This window comes from Octopus bimaculoides, chromosome 8 (assembly GCF_001194135.2).
Source record: "Octopus bimaculoides isolate UCB-OBI-ISO-001 chromosome 8, ASM119413v2, whole genome shotgun sequence".
NCBI classification, from domain to species: Eukaryota; Metazoa; Mollusca; class Cephalopoda; order Octopoda; family Octopodidae; genus Octopus; species Octopus bimaculoides.
This window is the reverse complement of record NC_068988.1, coordinates 5,454,235-5,475,083: the sequence shown is the minus strand read 5'-3', so window position 1 is coordinate 5,475,083 and position 20,849 is coordinate 5,454,235. Positions and strand designations below refer to the sequence as shown.

General features: G+C 34.2%; 2 protein-coding genes across 2 annotated transcripts; both read right to left on the bottom strand.

Annotated features, from left to right (window-relative positions):
• Positions 1–1,682: 1,682 nt before the first annotated feature.
• LOC106878893 (mediator of RNA polymerase II transcription subunit 28) lies at positions 1,683–7,497 on the bottom strand. The gene is made up of 4 exons (XM_014928237.2): positions 7,233–7,497; positions 4,971–5,037; positions 4,324–4,436; positions 1,683–2,103 (listed from the first exon to the last, which is right to left on the bottom strand). Exons 1-4 carry the CDS (start codon positions 7,299–7,301, stop codon positions 1,744–1,746), a joined length of 609 nt encoding a protein of 202 aa, XP_014783723.1. The 5' UTR covers positions 7,302–7,497; the 3' UTR covers positions 1,683–1,743.
• Positions 7,498–11,674: 4,177 nt separating this feature from the next.
• LOC106878901 (trafficking protein particle complex subunit 1) lies at positions 11,675–18,069 on the bottom strand. Its single transcript, XM_014928249.2, has 4 exons — positions 17,891–18,069; positions 16,029–16,099; positions 13,145–13,283; positions 11,675–12,153 (listed from the first exon to the last, which is right to left on the bottom strand). Exons 1-4 carry the CDS (start codon positions 17,987–17,989, stop codon positions 12,031–12,033), a joined length of 432 nt encoding a protein of 143 aa, XP_014783735.1. The 5' UTR covers positions 17,990–18,069; the 3' UTR covers positions 11,675–12,030.
• Between the last annotated feature and the right edge of the window lie 2,780 nt (positions 18,070–20,849).

The following is a 20,849-nucleotide window of genomic DNA, read 5'->3' as shown; positions in this document are numbered from 1 at the left end:
AATTTCCATGTTTGTTAGCAACCTATTTGTTATTGCTTTTGCCTGATTGTCTAACCTCCAGTAGTACAAAGAGGATTTACGAGAAAAAGATCAACAACTGGGACAAGATGGCCCTACATGGAGAATTTGTCCAACATCAGATATCACTCTTCTGCACAAAAAGAGCAAAGAATGGATTTTCATTGACATACTGGTACCTGCAGATCAAAACATCGTGAAGGCAGAATGAAAAAGCTGAAAAAAATCAAAACCTGGCATTTGAAGTGGCGCATGTGATTGGCGCATTTGGAACCATCTTAAGGAACAACAAAAACTTGGAATCAGAAGCTGAAACTACCAAACATCATTGGAAGTACAGTGCGTGGTCATACTCGGAACGACATATGTGTTCAGGATAGCATTGCATTTTTAAGCTGTGAGGAGTAAAGATATGACATAGATAACCTAGAACACCAAAACTGGAATCAAGATAATAACAATCTTCATATAATAATGATTATGAAGCCTGTTGATCTGTCACACAACTTCCAGTTTGGTTTACAACTTGCATTTTCCTTTCCCTATTTATACACACACACACACAAACAAATATAACAGTATTTTCTGTGTCTCTGTCTGTCTATTACCAAACTGTTTTCTTTCTCAATACTTCTGTTAAAAATATTCAGTTAAGTTATAATAATTGAAAATAAGAAATTTCTTATATTAAAAGAAGTTAATACAGAAAGTAAACAAAATTCATGTCTCTTCAGAAAACTTACAAATGTTTTGTTTTAGTTTAATTTCATAAGTTACTTTTTTAAAAATAAAAATTGCCATCTAGGAAGGGATTGGCGTTAGGAAGGGCATCCAGCTGTAGAAACTCTGCCAAATTTAGATTGGAGCCTGGTGTTGCCATCCGGTTTCACCAGTCCTCAGTCAAGTCGTCCAACCCATGCTAGCATGGAAAGTGGACGTTAAACGATGATGATGATGATCTATTTGCCTAGTTTCTTTTCTTTCTTCCTTCTGTTATTCTCTTACTTTTTCTCTCCCCCTATCCTCACTTCACTTACTTTCTTTTACCTCTCTCTCTCTCTCATTTTCTCCTTCTTACTATAACTCCTTTTCTTACTCGTTCATTCTTTTTTTATTCCTCTTCCACTCTTTTATTCTCTTTCCTTCCTTCTTACCAGGTTTTTTTTTCTCTCTCCAAGACACAAATAACTGAGATTCCCTGCTTCCTTCCCGTCCATCATTTCAGAAAGCTAGTTCAACGATTAATTTCTTATAGCAATTTTCAAGAAATCTGCTGCAGACACTTTCATAAAAGCAACTAAAATTACTGGTATTGATGGAGGGTGTACTTTGCTGATGTCCCACATCAACCTGCAATCATCTGATACAGATTTTCCCTTCACTATAAGACAGTGTCAATTCTATGTCTGGCCTGTACTTACTATGTCAATGAGCAAAAAGTCAAGGACAATGCTTACCAAAATGTGGCATTTATCTTCTTACAACAGTGTTCAGAAGCAGTCAAGTCGACAACATGTTGGCTACTCAGTTTAACATACTACTTCAGTATCTCTTGTCCAACCCATACTAGCATGGAAAAAGCACATGTAAAATGATGATGATGATGATCATCATCATCATCACACAAAATACCATTGGTGAAATAACAAAATTTTACTGAAAAATATTTATCTATGTGCAATTTATTGATTAAAATAAGAAAAATACTGGAGAAAACTTTAATTACTATGGCATCCCAATGTTAGACATTGTCTGTTCAAGAAAAGCAAGTGGAGTTTGTTGATAACCTGGTTGTTGAGGAGGAGGCATGACAAGAGATTGAGAAGCAGGCTGCATTCCAGTCGGATTTGATGGTGGTGGATGTTGGGAATAATTAGCCATATTTGACTGCATTGTATGCAATGGCATTGAGTTACTTGCTGACTGCGGTTGTTGAGAAAGTTTAGAAGTAGGCTGAGGTATACTTGTTTGTTGTTGAGCAGACTGTAGATTACACAATAGACTCTGCCACTGTTGCAAACGGTGTTGATGTTTCTGCAGCAAAGATTCTTTGCGGAGCAATTCTTGTTCCAAGTCTGTGAATTCCTAAAATAGAGTTAAAGTTATTGAAGTTGAATAAATAACTCTTCAGATTAATGAGTAATTTTTTTAAAGCAAATATTTTAGAAAGTTTACACTATTTTAAAATCTACAACCCACTGCTCTCTAATTAGAGCCTTTATTCATGCTTTACAGTATGGGGTTTTCATATCTTCTTTTAGTTTTATTTGCTTTCATTGCCAGACATCATGATGTACCAGAGCTGGTTGTAGTTTTGAAAGCATTAAGCAGTTAAGACATCTCTTTCTTTCAACAGAGTACCAGCTTCTCAAAAACTTTGCCAGGAGGATTTGAACTTAGCACTATATGCCATTGAATATATTTCTAATGAAATGCAATGTCTCTGACTTTTAATTAATTTCGAAAATAACCACTAATTTGGAGGAATTTTCTAAAACAACTAATCTCATCATTATTAATTAGGTGCCTGGAACATTAAAAGATTCTTACATAAAAAAATTGGTGCTGTTGATATGTAGAGTGCCTGTACCAGTGACATATAAAAGACATCCGGTACACTCTTTCCTGATGCAGAATTGCAGTTAATTTTGTAGGCAACATCAACATCTGGCTGGGGATAATCAAATTATATTAAGTAGATCATTTGGTGTGATTAGGTTTTGAAATCAGAGTCAATGTTACAGAGGTTGAGGATAGAGAGGCCATTTTAGAAAGCATCTTATAAAGGCCTGACATTACAACACTGGATCACTTTGATCTGTAGCTTATTTCAATTCTACTCAGAGCTGCCTGCAGCTCTGTTAGTGCTCTCATTTTACACCATGGATCAACCCTCTTTTGTTTGCTCAAGGAACAACTTACCTTCCATCTACAAACAGCTCACCTAATCAGAATTAAAACCATCCCCCTTTCCTTAATTAATATGCCTCCCACATACATGCCTTCCCTATCTCTTCAAACATGCCATTATGTTCTATTCATAGCAACTATACAACAACACACAGAGATACAGACATCATGCACAAACAGCCTACTCCACATATTCACACATGTTCTCAAAAAATCACAAACATTAAGTCTTGCCAATTACTTGCCTTACTAAAATCACTCTTCTATTGAGAAACATCTTTTGGTCAGTTTTCAACATGCAGCAGCAGCCACTGTAAAAGCATTCTCTAAAACATTTGCTTTTTTTTTTTTTTTTTTTTTTGCTGAATGATCACTGTATAAAACATTGAACTGATTTACTTAAGGGGGAAAATGAATTACTTTGTACTCTTGTTTGTTTTTATTGATTTTTGTTCTTGAAATCTTTACCTACACAGCACTGAACTTATATGATTTTTATACATAGGTCAATTTCACAGTTCATTAAAAAATACCATTCAACCATTCATTAAAGCATTACACTTTTAGGATCATTACCATTTAACATTTGTTTTCCCTGGTGGCATGGGATGGACAATTTGACCAGAGCTGTACCAGGTTTCAGCCTGATCTGCATAAGCAAAAATTCTACAGTTCTTGTTAGAGGTTGTTTTTGTGATTTTGCCACTGAAATCATTTGCAGAATCAATTAAATTATAAAATCTCTCTTTTTACAATATTGTAACATTCTCTTACACACACACACACAACTGATAACCAAGAGGAAAGCGAAGCTCACAAGTATGTGTATAGCTGGCATCTATACCAATTTGTGAGGTAATACAGTATCCACCAACATAATTTATCCCTTTATTCTCTCTCTTGCTTTCTCCTATATATATAATAATTTAATCACCAGATTTCAAAATAAAAATACTAAAAATCAAAGTTTTACCAAAATGACAGTTTTTTTAAGAAAGGAATTAAAATTTATGCAAATAATGCACACAAGAAACTATATTGACTATTAAGCAATACCAAGAAATGCCCATATGCAATTAGCAATGGAAGTGGTTATATTCTTTTAAAGAGATCTGCTTCTAAGTTTACTGTGTAGTAATTTTGGAATATTATGTCAATGTGATTTCCTTTTGTATTTGAATTTTATGCAAGATGGAAATGAGATTTAAGGCTGTTTGGGTTCTTCTAAAGTAATTAGCTGTATAACTGAAATAACTATCAAAAAATTTTAAAAAACACCATCTGAGATCTTATCTATAAAATGATCATAAGATATTTTGTTGCAAAAAAGTAATTGATGGTATGAAAAAGATTTTTTGTTTTGAATTTTTCTTTCTATTACACATGTTCTTTTACCTCTTTTATAACTTGCTCAGGTTTTTGTATTGAAAGAATCATTCTCTTCCGAAGAAAAAATGCTTCCATTTGCCGCCCAACTTCTAAGAATCTTTGAAGTGCATGTTCAATACCTAGAAAATATTTCAAGACATTTAGAAAAAATATATACCAGTTTATCTTCAAAACTATTTCAAAATAGGAATTTAAAACAAATTTCCTAAAACAATTTCATCCAGATACCTTAAACAGATACTCAGTCATGATTTGTATGGTTAAGAACTTTGCTTTACAACCATGTGATTCTGGGTTCAATCTCACTGTGCATAAAATTTTGTAAATGGAAACTTTGAAATAAAAATTCATCATATACTAGGGGAAGTCAAAAATTATCAGCACTTTCACAAAACTTGGCTGAGATTCAATAATTACTCTCACATTATATCAGCCACTACATACAACACAACATTAATGACTTCAAAGAAAGCCAAATTTTTAAAGGAGAGCAAACATATGATTGCTTCCAGCCCAATATACTGCACTTATTTAATCAAACCAAGTAGAATTTGAATTCACAACAAAGAAAGAGATGAAGCTCATACTGTAAGGCATTTAAAGATCAGAACTCTCTCTCAATATCTTCAACAAAATAATAAAGAAAGGCTTACCTGCTTTAGTTTCTTCAGAGTCTGTTACATTGAAATACTCTTGGGAAGTTAATAAAGACAGACAATTCTGAAATAAGGATACAATGTCAATATATATTTAGAACACTGTTACAAATCTATTTTGATCCAATTCATTCATAATAATAAAGTTTTGAATGGTAAAACTGATAGTACAATCTAACTTGGTACGCATCAAGGATATAAAACAGCCCAAAATGACAGCACATTTACATCTATACTTGTTAGCCTGTTGTCACCAACTTTGAAGCTGTGGTGGTGAAGAATGCTTCTTTCTTTTGTGCCATGTGAACATGTCACAAACCATACACTCTTTGAGAGAGTCCAAAACATAGTAAGGTGGTAGGTCCTCTTTTTTCAAGAAATTTTTCAAATTTAACCCGAGTGTAACTGAGGTTATCCTCTGGATGGACAGAGATTTAGAGATGTGTTACTTGAAGCTTTTGACAAAAAGAAGAGGATATAGCGTCATATAACATGGAGGACAACCTGTTGAGGCCTACTGACCAGATCTGTGGCTGGTGCAAAGTCCCTTCTCAACCCAAGGTGACATGGTGGTGGAACAATGTAGTTGACAGGGCCATTAGAGAAGAGAAACAGGACTGGAAGTGTGGTGGTAGCCAAAAGGGAAGCTAGGAGAAAGGTATAGTTAGCCAGAGGGGAAGCAGAAAAGAAGAGGATTGCCAATGTTCTGCGCCATGAGGACCAGAGACTTGAAGTGTTTCCAATTGCAAGACAGTGTGTGAGAAAGGATTGCAATGTTATTTAAGGATACAAAGACAGGGAAAGCCCCCCAGCCCAATAGGAATCACTGCTGAGACGCTTAAAATATCTGATAGTGTAGGCTATGGCCTAGTCACCCATATAGTTAACCAGGTGTTATATGAAGGAGTCATACCATAGTCAACTGCTATAAATATAATGGTGACGCCTTAGATAGAAATAATTACACAGATATCAAATTGTTGCATCAGGCGATGAAAGTCATAGAAAGGGGTCATAGCCTAACTAATTAGGGAGAGAGTTAGTTTAGATGAGATGGAGTTTGGGTTTTGTGCCAGGGAGAAGCACCACCAATACTATATTTCTGATAAGACAGCTGCAGGAGAAATATTTAGCCAAAGATAAACCTCTGTACTTGGCTTTTGTTGACATAGAGGAAGCCTTTAACATAGTAACTCGATCCCTTGTGGTGGTCAATGCAGAAACTAGGGATAGACAAGTGGTTGATGAGAGCTGTACAAGCTATGTACAGGAACACTGTCAGTAAGGTAAGGGTTGGCAATAAGTATAGTGAAGAATTCAGGGTACAAGTAGGGATTCACCAACGAATAGTCCTCCAGGCAATAACAGAAGGATTTAAGTCATGCTATTCCTGGGAGCTCCTCTATGCTGAGGACCTTGCTCTTATAGCTGAATCACAACCTGAGCTAGGGAAGAAGTTTCAGGTGTGGAAACAAGGTCTAGAATTGAAGGGCCTTACAGTTAACTTAGCAAAAATTCAAAGTCTTAGAAAGAAAGCAGACAAATCACAAATCCCTTCAGGTAGATGGCTCAGCCCCATCTGTAGAAAAGGTGTAGCATGACCATTTGTCTTTTATATACTCAAAGAGAACGGCGATAATTTTCTGAAATAGTAATTAGATTATGTTATAAACCTTTTAATGCATTTAGGGAAGGACGTTTGCTTAGTTGATATAGTTTTTTGTAAGGTAGTAAACATTTGTAAAAAAAATAGTCTCAGTCAAAAATGCAGCAAAAATACCTGGTTTTAACCCCCGTCTCATATCTATCTATCTATCTAGATAGATAGATAGATAGATAGAGGGACAGACAGAGAGGGAGAGAGAGAGAAAGAAAGACGAAACTTTGGAGCCACTATCACCACCCTTCTCGTTACAGTATAGTAAATATGTCCGCTTCAAAAATTATTGAGTAATTCTTCAGTTTAATGGTAAACAGTTTTTAATATAACTTGACATAAACATACACACACACACACATACAAATGCATGTGTGCTTGTGTGTGTGTGTGTGTGTGTGTGTGTGTAAACAGCGTACCTCGGTCAAAATTACATTAAACACCTTTATTGAAAAATCAGTTTTATATAACAGACGAAATGTTTTATGTAAATGCCTTTTCATTGACTTTATATCCTATTTATATATAAACAGAGGTTATTTTAAAATTTACCAATAAATAAAACAATTGAGATTTCCACGAAACAAAATCGAAGAACTTACTTGAAAAGCCGTCTCAAGTTCATCAATTAAATTGTGTTCATTGCTTCTTTCAGTCGATGGCATCGCCATTATTATTCTCGGAAGTCTTTAGCTTGCACGAGACTACAAAGTTCTGGTCTTTGAGTATATAATTTAATTACAATATGCGAACTGAACAACGATCGATCATAATTACAAAAGACAAAGCTGATCACTGAAATATAAAGAAATCGCTGCCAATAAATAAACGGTGTCAATAGCAAAAATTGGGCATATGTAAAATATGATGGGTTTCTTGAAATACCGAAACGAAAACGAAATATTGTTTCCTATAGCGGTGAGATTGCAATGGTTTTAAATATAAGGAGTCCATAATTCTATTGACACTTTTACATCTTATGCTTGACATTTTTTAAATTAAATACTTTTAAATCTCTTAATAGTCTTTTTTTTTTCATCATACATATACTTTTAAAATATTTAAAAATATTACTGACTCGTATATCTTTCTATCTTAAAAACTTATGTCTTGAAAAAAGTTATTCCTAGTTAAATACTTAAATATTACCCATGTTTTATGGTCGTGGAAGAATCTTCTAGATGTCTAGTTGCGACCAGTTTCTTTGTCATAAAGAATATTTGGGGCTGCAGTTAAAAATTATTTTTTATATTCTTTTTAAATTCTATTTATTGTTCAATATTAGGATTGTTATTCGTGAACAATATATGAGGAAACTGTTTATTTCATAGATTTGCTGTTACATATTATAAACTACTTTGGTGAAGTTCTGATCGAAGCACGCCTTAGAACCGGCCGGACAAGATTTGCATATGTGGATGTTTTTGGTCATAGGTACATATATCTGAAAATGAAACCTAAACAATCCGAGAAAATACAAAAATAGACTTGGCTATATTGGGTAAGCAAAACGAATACGTAATGCTTAGAGTCAGTTATTGAACGGAAATATATTACTTTAATTTGCTTTTCGATTAAACCTTTTTCAAATTTATTTTTATAGCTTCTTCGGAATGTTTCCATTTTTATTATTATTGTTTGGTGGTTGTTTTATTTTTCTAGTAATATCTCCTTTAATAACTTTATCATTAAAGTTGAAACAAAAGTGTTCCTATTGAAAAAGTGAACTCTTTTAATAAAGATAAAATACTAATGGGTTAATAATATGCATTCACATATTCGTTCCGTTGAAACCAAGTTTATTTTAGTATTATCTCCAATTGTTTCGGTTTCATTTTTGGTCTTTAAAAACCAAAGATCGCACAAGGTTTTATTTATAATTTAAGAACTTGAACAATTTCGATTTTTCAAAAAAAAAATAAATAAATAAATAATTTTAATTTTTTAAACAACCCCCATATTACAATTTTCAATTTTTTAGTGATGTTATTTAAACTTTCAGTGTTTTCTACTTGGTCAATCAGTAAAGTATTTTTATTAACGGACTCAAGATGTCATAAAGAGACATATTTACTACTAGCCTCCATTTATATTACTGGCTCAGTTAGGGAGTCATACTTGGTAGTGTGAGCCATTTTTCTACTGGGAAAGAGGTTTTGGAAGACGTCTTCTATAAAAGTTCACAAAGAGCTTTTGAGGAACCCGTCTAGTAGCTGTGCAAACGAGAGAGCAGCTATCAGAAAGGCATCCGGCAGTATAAATTCACTCTCCCCTTAGATAATGTAGTGTAGCCATGTATTTCCTACATTTTCCTGCCCCTCTGTCATACCTTAACTTCTTAACACATAGCATAAAGCTACCTCCCTCTCTAGTACAATCCCATTCAATTAAGGGAATGTTGGTTTTTTGGGGTTTTTTTGTCTATTGTTAGTTACTTGGTAATCTCCCTAGTGCTGATTCCATGAAACCTGTGGTTCATTAAATCCTGCTGAAATATCTAACCCATGCCAACATGGAACATAGACATTAAATGATGATTATATTGATCACAATTTACATTAATATAACGCCACTCATTTCAAAAGAAGGGTTATAACCAATTGAATCAACTTGTAAAAAGCCGAAGTTGAGCTAATCAGGGTTTAATCTTGCAATATAAGTTAATACTACATGTTATATATCATCTTTACACTTTGTTACTCCAGCCTTATAAACACTATCAGTGAAAGGAGATGACAAATGTCTACTTGATCTCCAGTCACAGAAAATGACTGATTCAAAAGTACTGAACAAAAAAAGCTAAAAATGGAGAATATTACCTACAATTACCTGTCTAACAAATACCTATATTCACCCAGGTGTGCCATTTTTCTCAGAATGTGGATCCTTATTTATATTGACATATTTCTTGCACAAAGAACAAAGTGTGGTTTTGATTAGTTTGTAAACAATGTTTATAGTTCATTAGAATTTTGCTTCTTGTATCTAAGCTGTTTGTCACCACAGACAAAACACACTGTTTACAGATATGTCAGGGACACTAAAAAAGTGAAGTGTGGTATGTTTATATGGCTCTTTACACAGAACTATGCTGATGTTTGGTAATCACTGATGAGTGATAAATTTCTTGGATGAATCTAATAAAATATTGCTTATTTGATGATGGGCATTTAGCAAGGTGTGTAAATTGTAACCAGCCTGCATAAAATAATTTGATAAATTTGGGTTTTCTGTTTTTGTGGAGCTACATTATCAGTTCATTTTTGTTATAACCTCTGATGAATTCCTTATAAGCATGGATAAACCGTGGAACTGTGATTCTGATAAGATTCATCTTTGTTTCACTTAGTTGTTGTGACTTTATCATCAGGACAATGATTTGATATGAAATAAAAATGGGTTCCTGTCTTCCCATAATAGATATGTTAAACTATTTTGGCACAGAAAAGAAAAATCTCCAAGTTTTGCTAGTTTTTTCTTTTCTTTTTCCACTTATAGATCCTTTGAATAATGTTTTCAGTTTGTTATGACTAATTCCATTGCACCACTGTGTAGTACATTCAAGAGAAGGTTTGACAGAGTCACAAAATTCTAGTACCTCTTCATTATGAAGCCATGTGCCTTACTATCAAGCTGACGTGACATCCAATTTTTTTACTATTTCTGTTTTCATTGTTTATTTCAACATTGATAATATATTACTTTATCTCCTTCATATAGAATGTAATATTTGCCATTTCATTGATCTGTCTTTCAAATATTACTTGAATGTTAAGCAATTTTTGAAGAAATCATTCCTTCAGCAAAACTGAAACATTGGGTGAACTTTGCATATTTTATCTGCCTTATCAATGGTTCAGTTTTGTTCGTTGATAAAGTGTTGAAATTTCCAGGTAGCAAAACGTATCGTGTATCATACTTGATGAAAACCAGTTGTGAATATCACAAAGTCTTTTCCCTATAGAGCCTGTAGTCACTATAGTTTGGTTAAAAAAATCAAATATTTCATTCATAATCTGAATCCAATAAATGCTTTCATTTCGTCTGATGACATTAATATAAAATTTTAGTATAGTAAGAATTCAACAACTCTTTTTTTTCTTTATGCCTGGATATTTTGAATCCAGACTGATTTTATTTGTTGAAAATCTATTTATAGTGTGCATGTACAAGAGAAAAACCAGGCATAAGAGGCATCAGATGTGGTGTGCAAGAGAGATGACTGCACTGGTATGGTCATGTGATGCATATGGATGAAGACAGCTATGTAAAGAAGTGCTGATCTCTAACTGTGGAGGGAACCTGTGGTAGAGGTTGACCCAGGAAGACATACGATGAGGTGGTGCAGCATGATCTTCAAATGTTGGGCCTCATGGAGGAAGTGACTAGTGACCAAGACTTTGGTGATATGCTGTGCTTGAGAAGACTCATGAAGCTAAGTGAAATTGTAGTCATGGCTGAAGCTGGTGTCACGTAACTGGTACCCATGCCGGTGGCACATAAAATTCACCCTTCAAGCAATAGGCCTCATGGAGGCAATGACAAATGACTGAGACCTTTAGCAATATGCTATGCTTGAGAAGATCCATCAAGTCAAGTGAAATTGCAGTTGTGTCAGATACTGGTGTCACACTACTGGCACCTGTGCCAGTGGCATGTAAAAGCATCCATTACACTCTCGGAGTGTAAATTTTAATGATCTCTAATGCTGATATCTAGTGAATTAAATGGATGAAAAAGCTGACAAAATATTCAGCAATTTTACAATTCAATGTTTGCTTATATTAGTAAATTAGTACTGGTTTCTATTCAATGCCATATAAATTTAATGTTTGAGAGTCAAATGCATTGGCCATAACTACAATACATTTGTTGATGACAGGATACAGACCATTTATTCTCAGCTGGTTGTCTGACACTCTTTCAACTCAACCATTTGTGCTCTCTTTTTGGTTTTGATTCTACAGCTTATTTTGAATAAATTTGAAATACATCTAATTAAAATGATAAAACTGTCACACAAATCAACAACACAAAAAAACAGTTGTTTTCAATAATTTATCTTTATTTTAATCATTTGTTTCTGGTAAAATGTATTATATAGTAAAGGGTATATGTATTATCGTAAAAATACAATGTTAAACAAATGTGGTGGTTGAATTATAAATAACCAAGAAGTTGTTAAAGTAGTATAATTTTCTTTTTTTTTTTTAATTTCCAAAAGAAACATTCTACTTAGTACTCACAAAAAGAAAAAGAAAGAACATATATACAGAATACCAAAATACTATTGTATATATTTAATGAAATATCTTTAATAGTATACAACTACTTTAATTTTTACAACATTTGGCAACACATATCATTGCATAGATTTCATTAAATTTTATAAATATATATTTAAACCTTAGCATATATACTTAGTCCTTGCACAAATTCATCCACTTTGGTTTTGAACAGTTCACTGGTTATTGGCTTGTTAAGTAGACACAATGGATTCTTAACAACATATTCAACATAGAGCTGTGAAAATACAAAAAACATCTACAATAAGAGAAATGATGAGACATTTGCAACATGCTTCATTTCATTAATACAGGTATCACAAAGACCTAGGCTAGTCCAAGTAAGTGACATTTCTCTTTTACCTGTTTGAGCCTGTGAGTTGTGGCCATGCTGGGGCACCAAGCTAAATTTTTACCGTTTTATTGTATCAAAATTTGTAATGAAGCAAGTTCCTCTGTAGAAATAACGATTACCATGACAGATGGAATCAATTTTTAATTCATAGCAGGGTCTCTAGACATTAACAGGTTCATAATTATAGTGTAGGATACAGGAACCCTGTTATGCAAGGGTAACAAAGGTTTAGACAAGAAATAAGGACTATCTGGGTCTACTCTTATATAAGAAAGTTTTTATCTCTAGCCTTGCTCAAAATAATTTTGGGTTTTAACCCTGAAAAAGAATATGAGAAGAGCTTTAGAGTGGAGTTCAAACTACCCCCCGATTCACTATTGTTCTACATAAAATGTACTTCAGTCCAGGATTTATTCCAGATATAAACCATCTAACTGAGAACAAATATATAGCTCAAATTGTAGCAAAACTGACGAGACTTAACTTCGTTAAAATTGTGATCATTTAGTTGACAGACTAATAAACCTACATGGTCTCTCTCTAAGGGTTATAACCCTTCAATTCTTTGAGAGTGCATAGAAATATTTTTTGATAATATGCATTCAAAAAGATGTCTTTACTACAGGATTGAACTGTAAATTTCTTAACTGGTGAGCTGTCTTTCGAGTGATTTAATCAGCTATGATTCTCTCAAAGTACACACACTAAATCATTTTCCCGATTACTGTATATACAATTAAAAAAGAATAAAGAAGCTATATTATATTCTTGTTTATGTTTTTCATTGTACATGAACATGAAATTTATTGTCTCTCAACAAATTCTAAGAAATGTAAATTAAAAATAAAACTTAAAGGAATGAGTCTTTACTTACTGAACTATAGATTTGATGCAGAATGTCCCGAATGTTTCCAACATTCAAATCAGTCAACATAATCACTTTGATGCCACTAGGTGTCTCATAGAAATGAAGTTTGTAAACATTGGTCTTAAAATTGAGAAAGCCGTCTTTCCTAAGTTTGCATGTTAAGGAAAATAAATATTAAAAGGAAAAAATGTTCTGTTTCCTATTCTAAAACTGAAAAAAAAAAGCATCATAGTATCCTAATAAGGAAATTCTCTCTCTCCAATAAGGGAAGTATTTTTTTTTTTACCTGAGAAACATCTCAGTACTAGGCTGGAGAATCAGCTCAATTATTACATAGAAGCTCCCTCGTTAGTTGTTTACATCACATATTACTAGCATCCAGGATTCTTCAGATAATATCAATCAACATATCCACAAATTAGAATCCTGACTTCACAAAATCTAACAACAGCACTAAACAAAACTAGAGAATATCTCATGTCACAATCAAAACCTATGGGGTGATTGTAAAGGTTCCATAAGCTACATCAATTTCAGAGACCTGTAATATGGATATAGCTCATCAAAAACTACATTGCAACTAAACAGTATTTAAATGAATCAGTTCAACTTGAAATGAAATCACAATTCCTTTTATCATCTTCATACCCTGATCACTGATGTTCTTCACAACACTGAAGACTTTCCCATAATTTGGTATATGGTGGTATCAAAGAGTTCCTGGACTAGTTATGTTTAATAAAAACTAACTTATTTACCTGAGTTTTAACAGCATCTCCTTCGAAATAGACACCTTGTGCAGCAATGCACCGGTGCCAGCATTCTTGCCACTTTTGGAATCCAGCCTGGAAGTAATTTTCCAGAAGAGAGTCAAGGATCTTCTGTGATTTGCTCTTGATCTGGACAATGGTGTTAAAACAGCAACCTCTGAGCTGCATTTTCATCTTAGGGAAGAGATGGACGTTTACAGGTGTTAAATCTGGCGAATACAGTGGATGTGGAAGCAATACCATGTTGTTTTGGGCAGAAAACTCACAAGTGTGGAGAGCTCGGTGACAGGGCACATTGTTGTTGTGAAGAATCCAGATGTTAGCATTGCCTGCATGGACCCGCACAATAAACCAACAACACCAGTAATGTTGTTGGTTGTTCTCCGATGATCCTCATGCACAAGCTGATGAATTTTCCCCACATTTCTGGGGGTAACATTCGTGGCAGGTCTGTAGACAGTTACCTCCCTTAAAACCAGTTGTCTCATCCATTGGCCGCTGAATGGCACATGTGGTGTTGCATTGTGGGAGAATTAAATCTATAGCTTTTGGACAGCGCAACCAAAGCGATTCCAAGTGACGTAACAGTCAAACATAACCACCTCTTGTATATGAATACGAACACACAGAAACACCTTTATCTCTTTCTATACAAATACTGTAATTTGCATGCAGTACCAAGATTAAAACGACTTACGGCCTTATTCGCAAATTCTTAACATTTGTTTTATTCTTGTATTTGGAGAATGTCTGCCTTCTATGTTTCAGCTTTCTTTGTTAGGAGCAAAAGTTCCTAAAGGTCATCCATATCGCTCATCATCTTCCAGGGACGTTCTTCAGCTTTTGAAGAGCCTGTGCCTTGTTGCTGTAAGCTTGCTCGATGTATCTGTAGCAGACTTCCCAGGTTTGACACAAAACTTCATGTTGGCTCTTTGTTCCAGCTTCCTGCCCATGACTACAGAACTAGTTTGGGAATCTTTTGGTACCACCTTGTACAAAGCTAAAACTGTAATCTTGCAGATGGTTCATCAGTTGAACATCAATGGGATGACATTAAATGCTACAATATCTTGGACACGATCATGATGATGATGATGAACCTTACGCATTCACTCGACCAACGTCAACTGGCAAGTTTCCAGCAGCACACCCTTCAGATCAAATATTACCAGTTGAATAATGACTGTCCCCAAATCAGCATTTCACTTAAGGTTGCAGCTCTACAATGGATATTTTTATATTCCACCCATTGTCATGCTAACTCAGCATATTGCCTCCAAAGATAGAAAAATAAGATTTGGATGCTGCCATTTTCTATCATAACTAGAGCTGGTGGGGTTAGACATGAGAGGATGGCAAAAGACCAGATGGTATCAGTCTTCTTTTTCTAAGGCACAAGTTTCCATTCTGGGCAATTGTCATCAGACCCAAGGATCACAAGATGACAAAGTAATGACCACTGATATGTTTCTTTTCAAAGCTACAACAATGAAAATTCTAATGTCTTGGGCCTCCAAACCACTTCCTTAACCAATCTGATTGGGGTAGAGATGGCTATCCATAAGATTAAGGAAGAAAGAGCCATTCTACCCATGAAGTAGAATAGCTCTTTCAGTACATCTTCCCTCCCCATTCTTTACTGTAACACATTTGTCATTTTATTTACTGAGACCACAAAACATTTGCATGACTTGGGATACAATAACTGTCAAAAAAAAAAAAAACTTGTTTGAATTTTTTTAGTAACAGAACAACCATAATCAACCAAACAATAAAATTCTTTTTATTGTCATAAAACAGTTTCACATCCAGGATGAATGAGTGTTTAAATTGTAGGAGCTGAGGTGTTTGATAATATGCATATTGTTCTGTCCTATTACCGATCATTTGACTGAAGCAAATTAATCTCCTTGCCTTAAAAATGCAATTTCCAATCTATATTAGAGTTTCAACTCTTAATTTAGCAGCTTCATTATGTAGCTATTGACAGTAATGGAGCATTTAAATCCTTACAACTATCTTTGCCATTGTTCATTTTTATCATTTAACATACATAGCTTTTAAAAAAAGAGATGTAATGCAAAATTCAAATTGTTGCATGGAATATTTTGAAAGGATACATGTCTGATGGTGATATCCTGTGAATGAAAGATTTTATGGAAAACATCATGCCAAACATAAGTTTGTATTCCTGCAAAAGAATTATTTTAGGATGTTAAATGTAAAATTGATAAAGATTACTCTCAGCAATTCATATATCCAAATAGCTAACCAACACATACAACACCTGCCACTTTTAGGATGTTTTCTGTTCTATATTCAGTGTATTTTTCATATTTTCCATTATTTATTTTTTTTAAAGAAATCTTATTCTTTTCATGTTAGCATGAATGTTATGATTTTTATTTAAATAAAATAACAAAATAGGAAAGATGGAGAGCTTCTTACAATACAAAAGGGTTCAATGACATTTATATATTTCAGGCACAAAGGCCCATCAGAAGTTGACAGTCAAGAGATGTTAGTCTATACCAGTGGTTCCCAAATGGCACAGCGTGCCTCATAGGTGCAGCAAAAGAGGATAGTAGGTGAGGTGGAATGATTGAAAGACAATCAAATAGTTTTAAAAAATTCATAGGCGCAGGAGTATATTATGTTGATAGAAATTACCATTCTGAACACACATGCCTGCTAGAATTTATATTTCTCAAGAGACCAATTAAGTTTTTGGACAGTTTCAGATCAGGACACCTACATAAGTTGGATTTTCTGTTTTGATGGGGACTTTTCCAATTTCTTTTTCACCATGGCCTTTGAAATGATGGGGGCAAGATTTTTGAGAGAAAAATGTTTGAAAATTATTTTTCTTTTTTATATCTCACTCTCCCCCTACACTCCTCATCTAGACTGATTTGAGCCTTTTTTTTTTTTTTTTTTTGGCACTACACACTTAAAAACGATGGGAGAAGTCTTTTCAATAGAAAAAAAAAAGTAAAAAAAAGAAAATATTTTTAGACGAAAAGCCGTGTTACTTCTGCATCATAATTCCATAAAATGTTTATAGGGAGAAAAATATTGAAAAAAATCAATACATGTCAGGGTGACAAAGAAACGAGAAAGGTACCATGTGGTCGTAGGAAGTGTTAGAAACAACAGCTAAATCTCCCTTAAATCACCCACCTTTTGCGTCTGAAAATATTTACAAACGTTTTTCTTTTCTTTTTTTTTTAACCGAAAAGGCTTCTCCCATCGTTTTTAAGGGCGTAGTAAAAATAAAGCCTCCAATCAAACTAATAAGAAAAAAGATAAAGAGTTTATGTTTACAGGGAAGCTAAATTATTAAATAGGATCTTTCTGATTTATTAAGGATCTTTGCCAAATCAGAAAGATCCATTAAATATGAAAGTATTAACGAACAGGAGTATAGTATAATGAAAGTTTTACAAAACGTAAAAATTCAACACAAAAAATATTGAATGTCGATTCTTGAGATCCACCCAAAAATTGTATTGCAAGAGATTTTATAGATGGATACATTCCTGAATATATTTGATTGTATTTTAACTTACACAAACTCAATCATATGTAACATATAAATAATGTTGGTGTATAATATATCTGTTTATTCAATATCTAAAAATAAAAATGGAATAAGAGGAACAAGGAAAGAAGCAAAAACGAAGATTATAGATTTAAAAACTGTGATAATGCATGATAGGTATCGAACTATAAATGTCACAACCCGAATTAATCAACAATGAAAGTATTATGCGATACGCTTTCGTTTTTTTACGACGGTTAACCGCGAAAATATGGGAACTGTATTAGAATTAACTTTTTATAAATTAAATCATAAACAACAAAGAAGCGATCATTTTGGGAACTAAAACATTTGGTGTGTTACAAGAAAATGGAATTCACTGCTGCACCTATATCTGAGAATTATTTTGAATAATAAAAACTATTTCAAGATATGAAGTACCTCTTCTTTGCTCATGCCAGGGTGCTTTCTGCGATTCCATTCTGAATAATACAAACATGTTCCATATCTGTCGAAGATATACAAATTATAGACAGGCATCTTGACTCAATTCCGAGAACCTGTTCAACTTATCTCCCCTCGTACGGTGTCCATATACTAATGTTCCGATGGAGTAAAAGTTCTTAGGGAAACAGGGTTACCACTGATTTGTTGAAGTAGTGCAATAAATATGCTTGATCTTGAGTGGCTGTCTTCAAACTAGTTTCTCTCTCTAAATCTCTAGCCACTTCCACAATGAGTCGTGACTTTTCACAGTTTTGATATCTAAGTGGTGTACAAATCTTTTTTTCATTTGCACAATCAGAAACACTAATAAGTTCTCTCCATCCAATTTTCCATTTTATATAGAAACTAGCAGAGATACTTGGCATTGCTCAGGATTAAAATGGCATAGTTTGTATATATATTATAGTTGAAACAGGTGATATGGGAAAGTGCAGCATTGATGACAAAACATTTCTGGAGTAAATAATGGGCTAATTTGACTAAGTGACATGTCATGCGTCCGTTTAGAGTATTCCAGGCCCTAACTTGTCATGGAAAATTGTGGATGGCGGGGTATGTGCCTGCCTTTGCTGATCTTGAGAAAGTCCCATCTCCTTTCTGTACTGAGACTCCATTTGACATGATGCAGCATGCATTTGCTGATCTTGGGAAAGTCTCTTCTCCCTTCTCTATTGAGACTCCATTAATTTGAAGGTAAACATGTAATTGTAGATACCTTGCAGCCTTGCAACTGCTGCAATAATTATGAACTGGGAATTGAACAGTAAATGTTTATTTTTATATACCTTGACCCTACAACCTAATTGTTTTTTATCAAAGAGTTTCACCTCCAGCCATTTATTATGTTAGTCAACACACGCACACACTGACACACCATTCCGCTGTGATGGTGGTAAAGATGGAAAGTTACCAATGAATAATGCTGTTTACATTAAGATATAAATTATTCATTTATTTATCACATAGAATTAAAAGTAAAAGAATAAAAGTGTAACATGACATTACAATATAGATCTTATTCTTTCACTTTTGACACATAATACCGAATGTGGCGCATAGCAGTCATATGCACGTATGCACGACTACATACACAACGTTTTTCGATAGTGTATTTAAATAGACAGAGTGCAAAAAATTTAGAATAAGTTAAGTAATGTTGTAGGCAGAACATACAAATCTCATTAAGACAAAGATATTTACACATGACAAAACTGAAATACACTGAAGTCAATTTTTGGGCAGGTGAGGCAAAACTGAATTTAAACACACTGGGACAGCAGAGATTTTTACACAGAAATCAATTTGTAGACAGAAATTAGTAAATATGTGAAAGAAACAGGCATAGACTAAAAGAGAAGAACTATTATAGAGGGTGAGAGAGAATATGTATAAGCAAGAGAACTAGAGAATGAGAAAAAGAGAGAGGAGAGAAATAAACAGAGAAAAGGGAGAGAATCGGTCGAAAACTGCAGAAGTTTTTAGAGAAAAACCTGTGTAAAGCACCATTTTTCTTGGTTTCTTGCTTTACGTGGAAGTTCTGGGCAAAATGATATAGTGCATGACCATCCTTGGCACATAAGTAATGTGTGCGTAAAGTTTGGTGAAAATTTGTTGAAAATTGTAGAAATGCATACATACTATACAGAGAGACATACACACAGACATCCTTTGTTTTATATTTATATAGATGACAGACATTTCCCTTTGGATGAAGTGCTCCATGCGTGGTTTTTCTCATTTTCTGTCTAATGTGTCTATTTCATTTTTCCCTCCTTACTTATATATTGATCACATTTATCAGACTCCTTGAATTAAGTTAGTACAACAATAAAAGATGCCTTCTTGCATACTTTCCATGTCCTCACATATCTACCATACCCCTGCCCCAGTCACTCCCACCATCACTTGCTACAGTCACCTCTTCCCCATCTCTTACACTCTTATAGAACATTCCCTCTATATCCCCTCCGTGCTACTTGTATTCCCCCCACTGTACCCTGTGGTTAGATCCTGATGCATCTTTAACACCATCTATCTCTCTCTTTCTCACTCTGCCTTTCACTGCTCCTTTCTTTTACTACGAGGGTAGCCAAACATTTCCTCTACAGTAAGACACTTATCTCTATCCCTCTATTATATTTTAACTTCTCAACTGGCACAAAGCCACCTCGCTCAGTACCACTCCCACTCCTAGATGAAAGGTCTTTGTCTTGCAAGTTACTTAGCGACCCCACTGGTGTTGGCACCATGTAAAAAGTACCCAGTACACTCTGTAATGTGGTTGGTGTTAGGAAGGGTATCCAGCTATTAAAACTATGCTAAAGCAGACAATGGTGCTTGTTGCAGCTCTCTGGAAGACAGATGTTAAACAATAATGATGAGTTCTAGTATGCCTAGATTCTTATAGTCATTGTCATCGAGTTCTAAAATCTATTCTTCTGGTACATCTATTCCACTTTCACAGTCTATATCATTCTTTTAATCCGACTGTTAGATACTGGATGGTTAGGTGACAACTTAAAAGATTTGCAGCCTAGTGTCTTAAGCCACTGCAGTAGATACCAAAATATGTAGACCTCATCCATCGTCACCACCACCATTATCCTTTTACAGGAGTTGCTTGATTGGGGGACCTTTTCTAGCTCATATTTCATTTCGGGTTGGTTTCTGTAGCTGGAATTACTTTTTAACTAACATCTTTACAGAGTGTACTGAGAACTCTTTTTTTTTATTTTTTTTATTGTGACATCAACTCTAGAAGGTCCTTGACAAAATTAGAGGGTGCTTACAACCTCACACTCTACACAGTGTACTAAGTGTATTATTTGTATTGTACTAGAGAGGTAGCCATGTCCTTGTCACAATTAAAAGGAGCTCACATTGTAGTAATGAG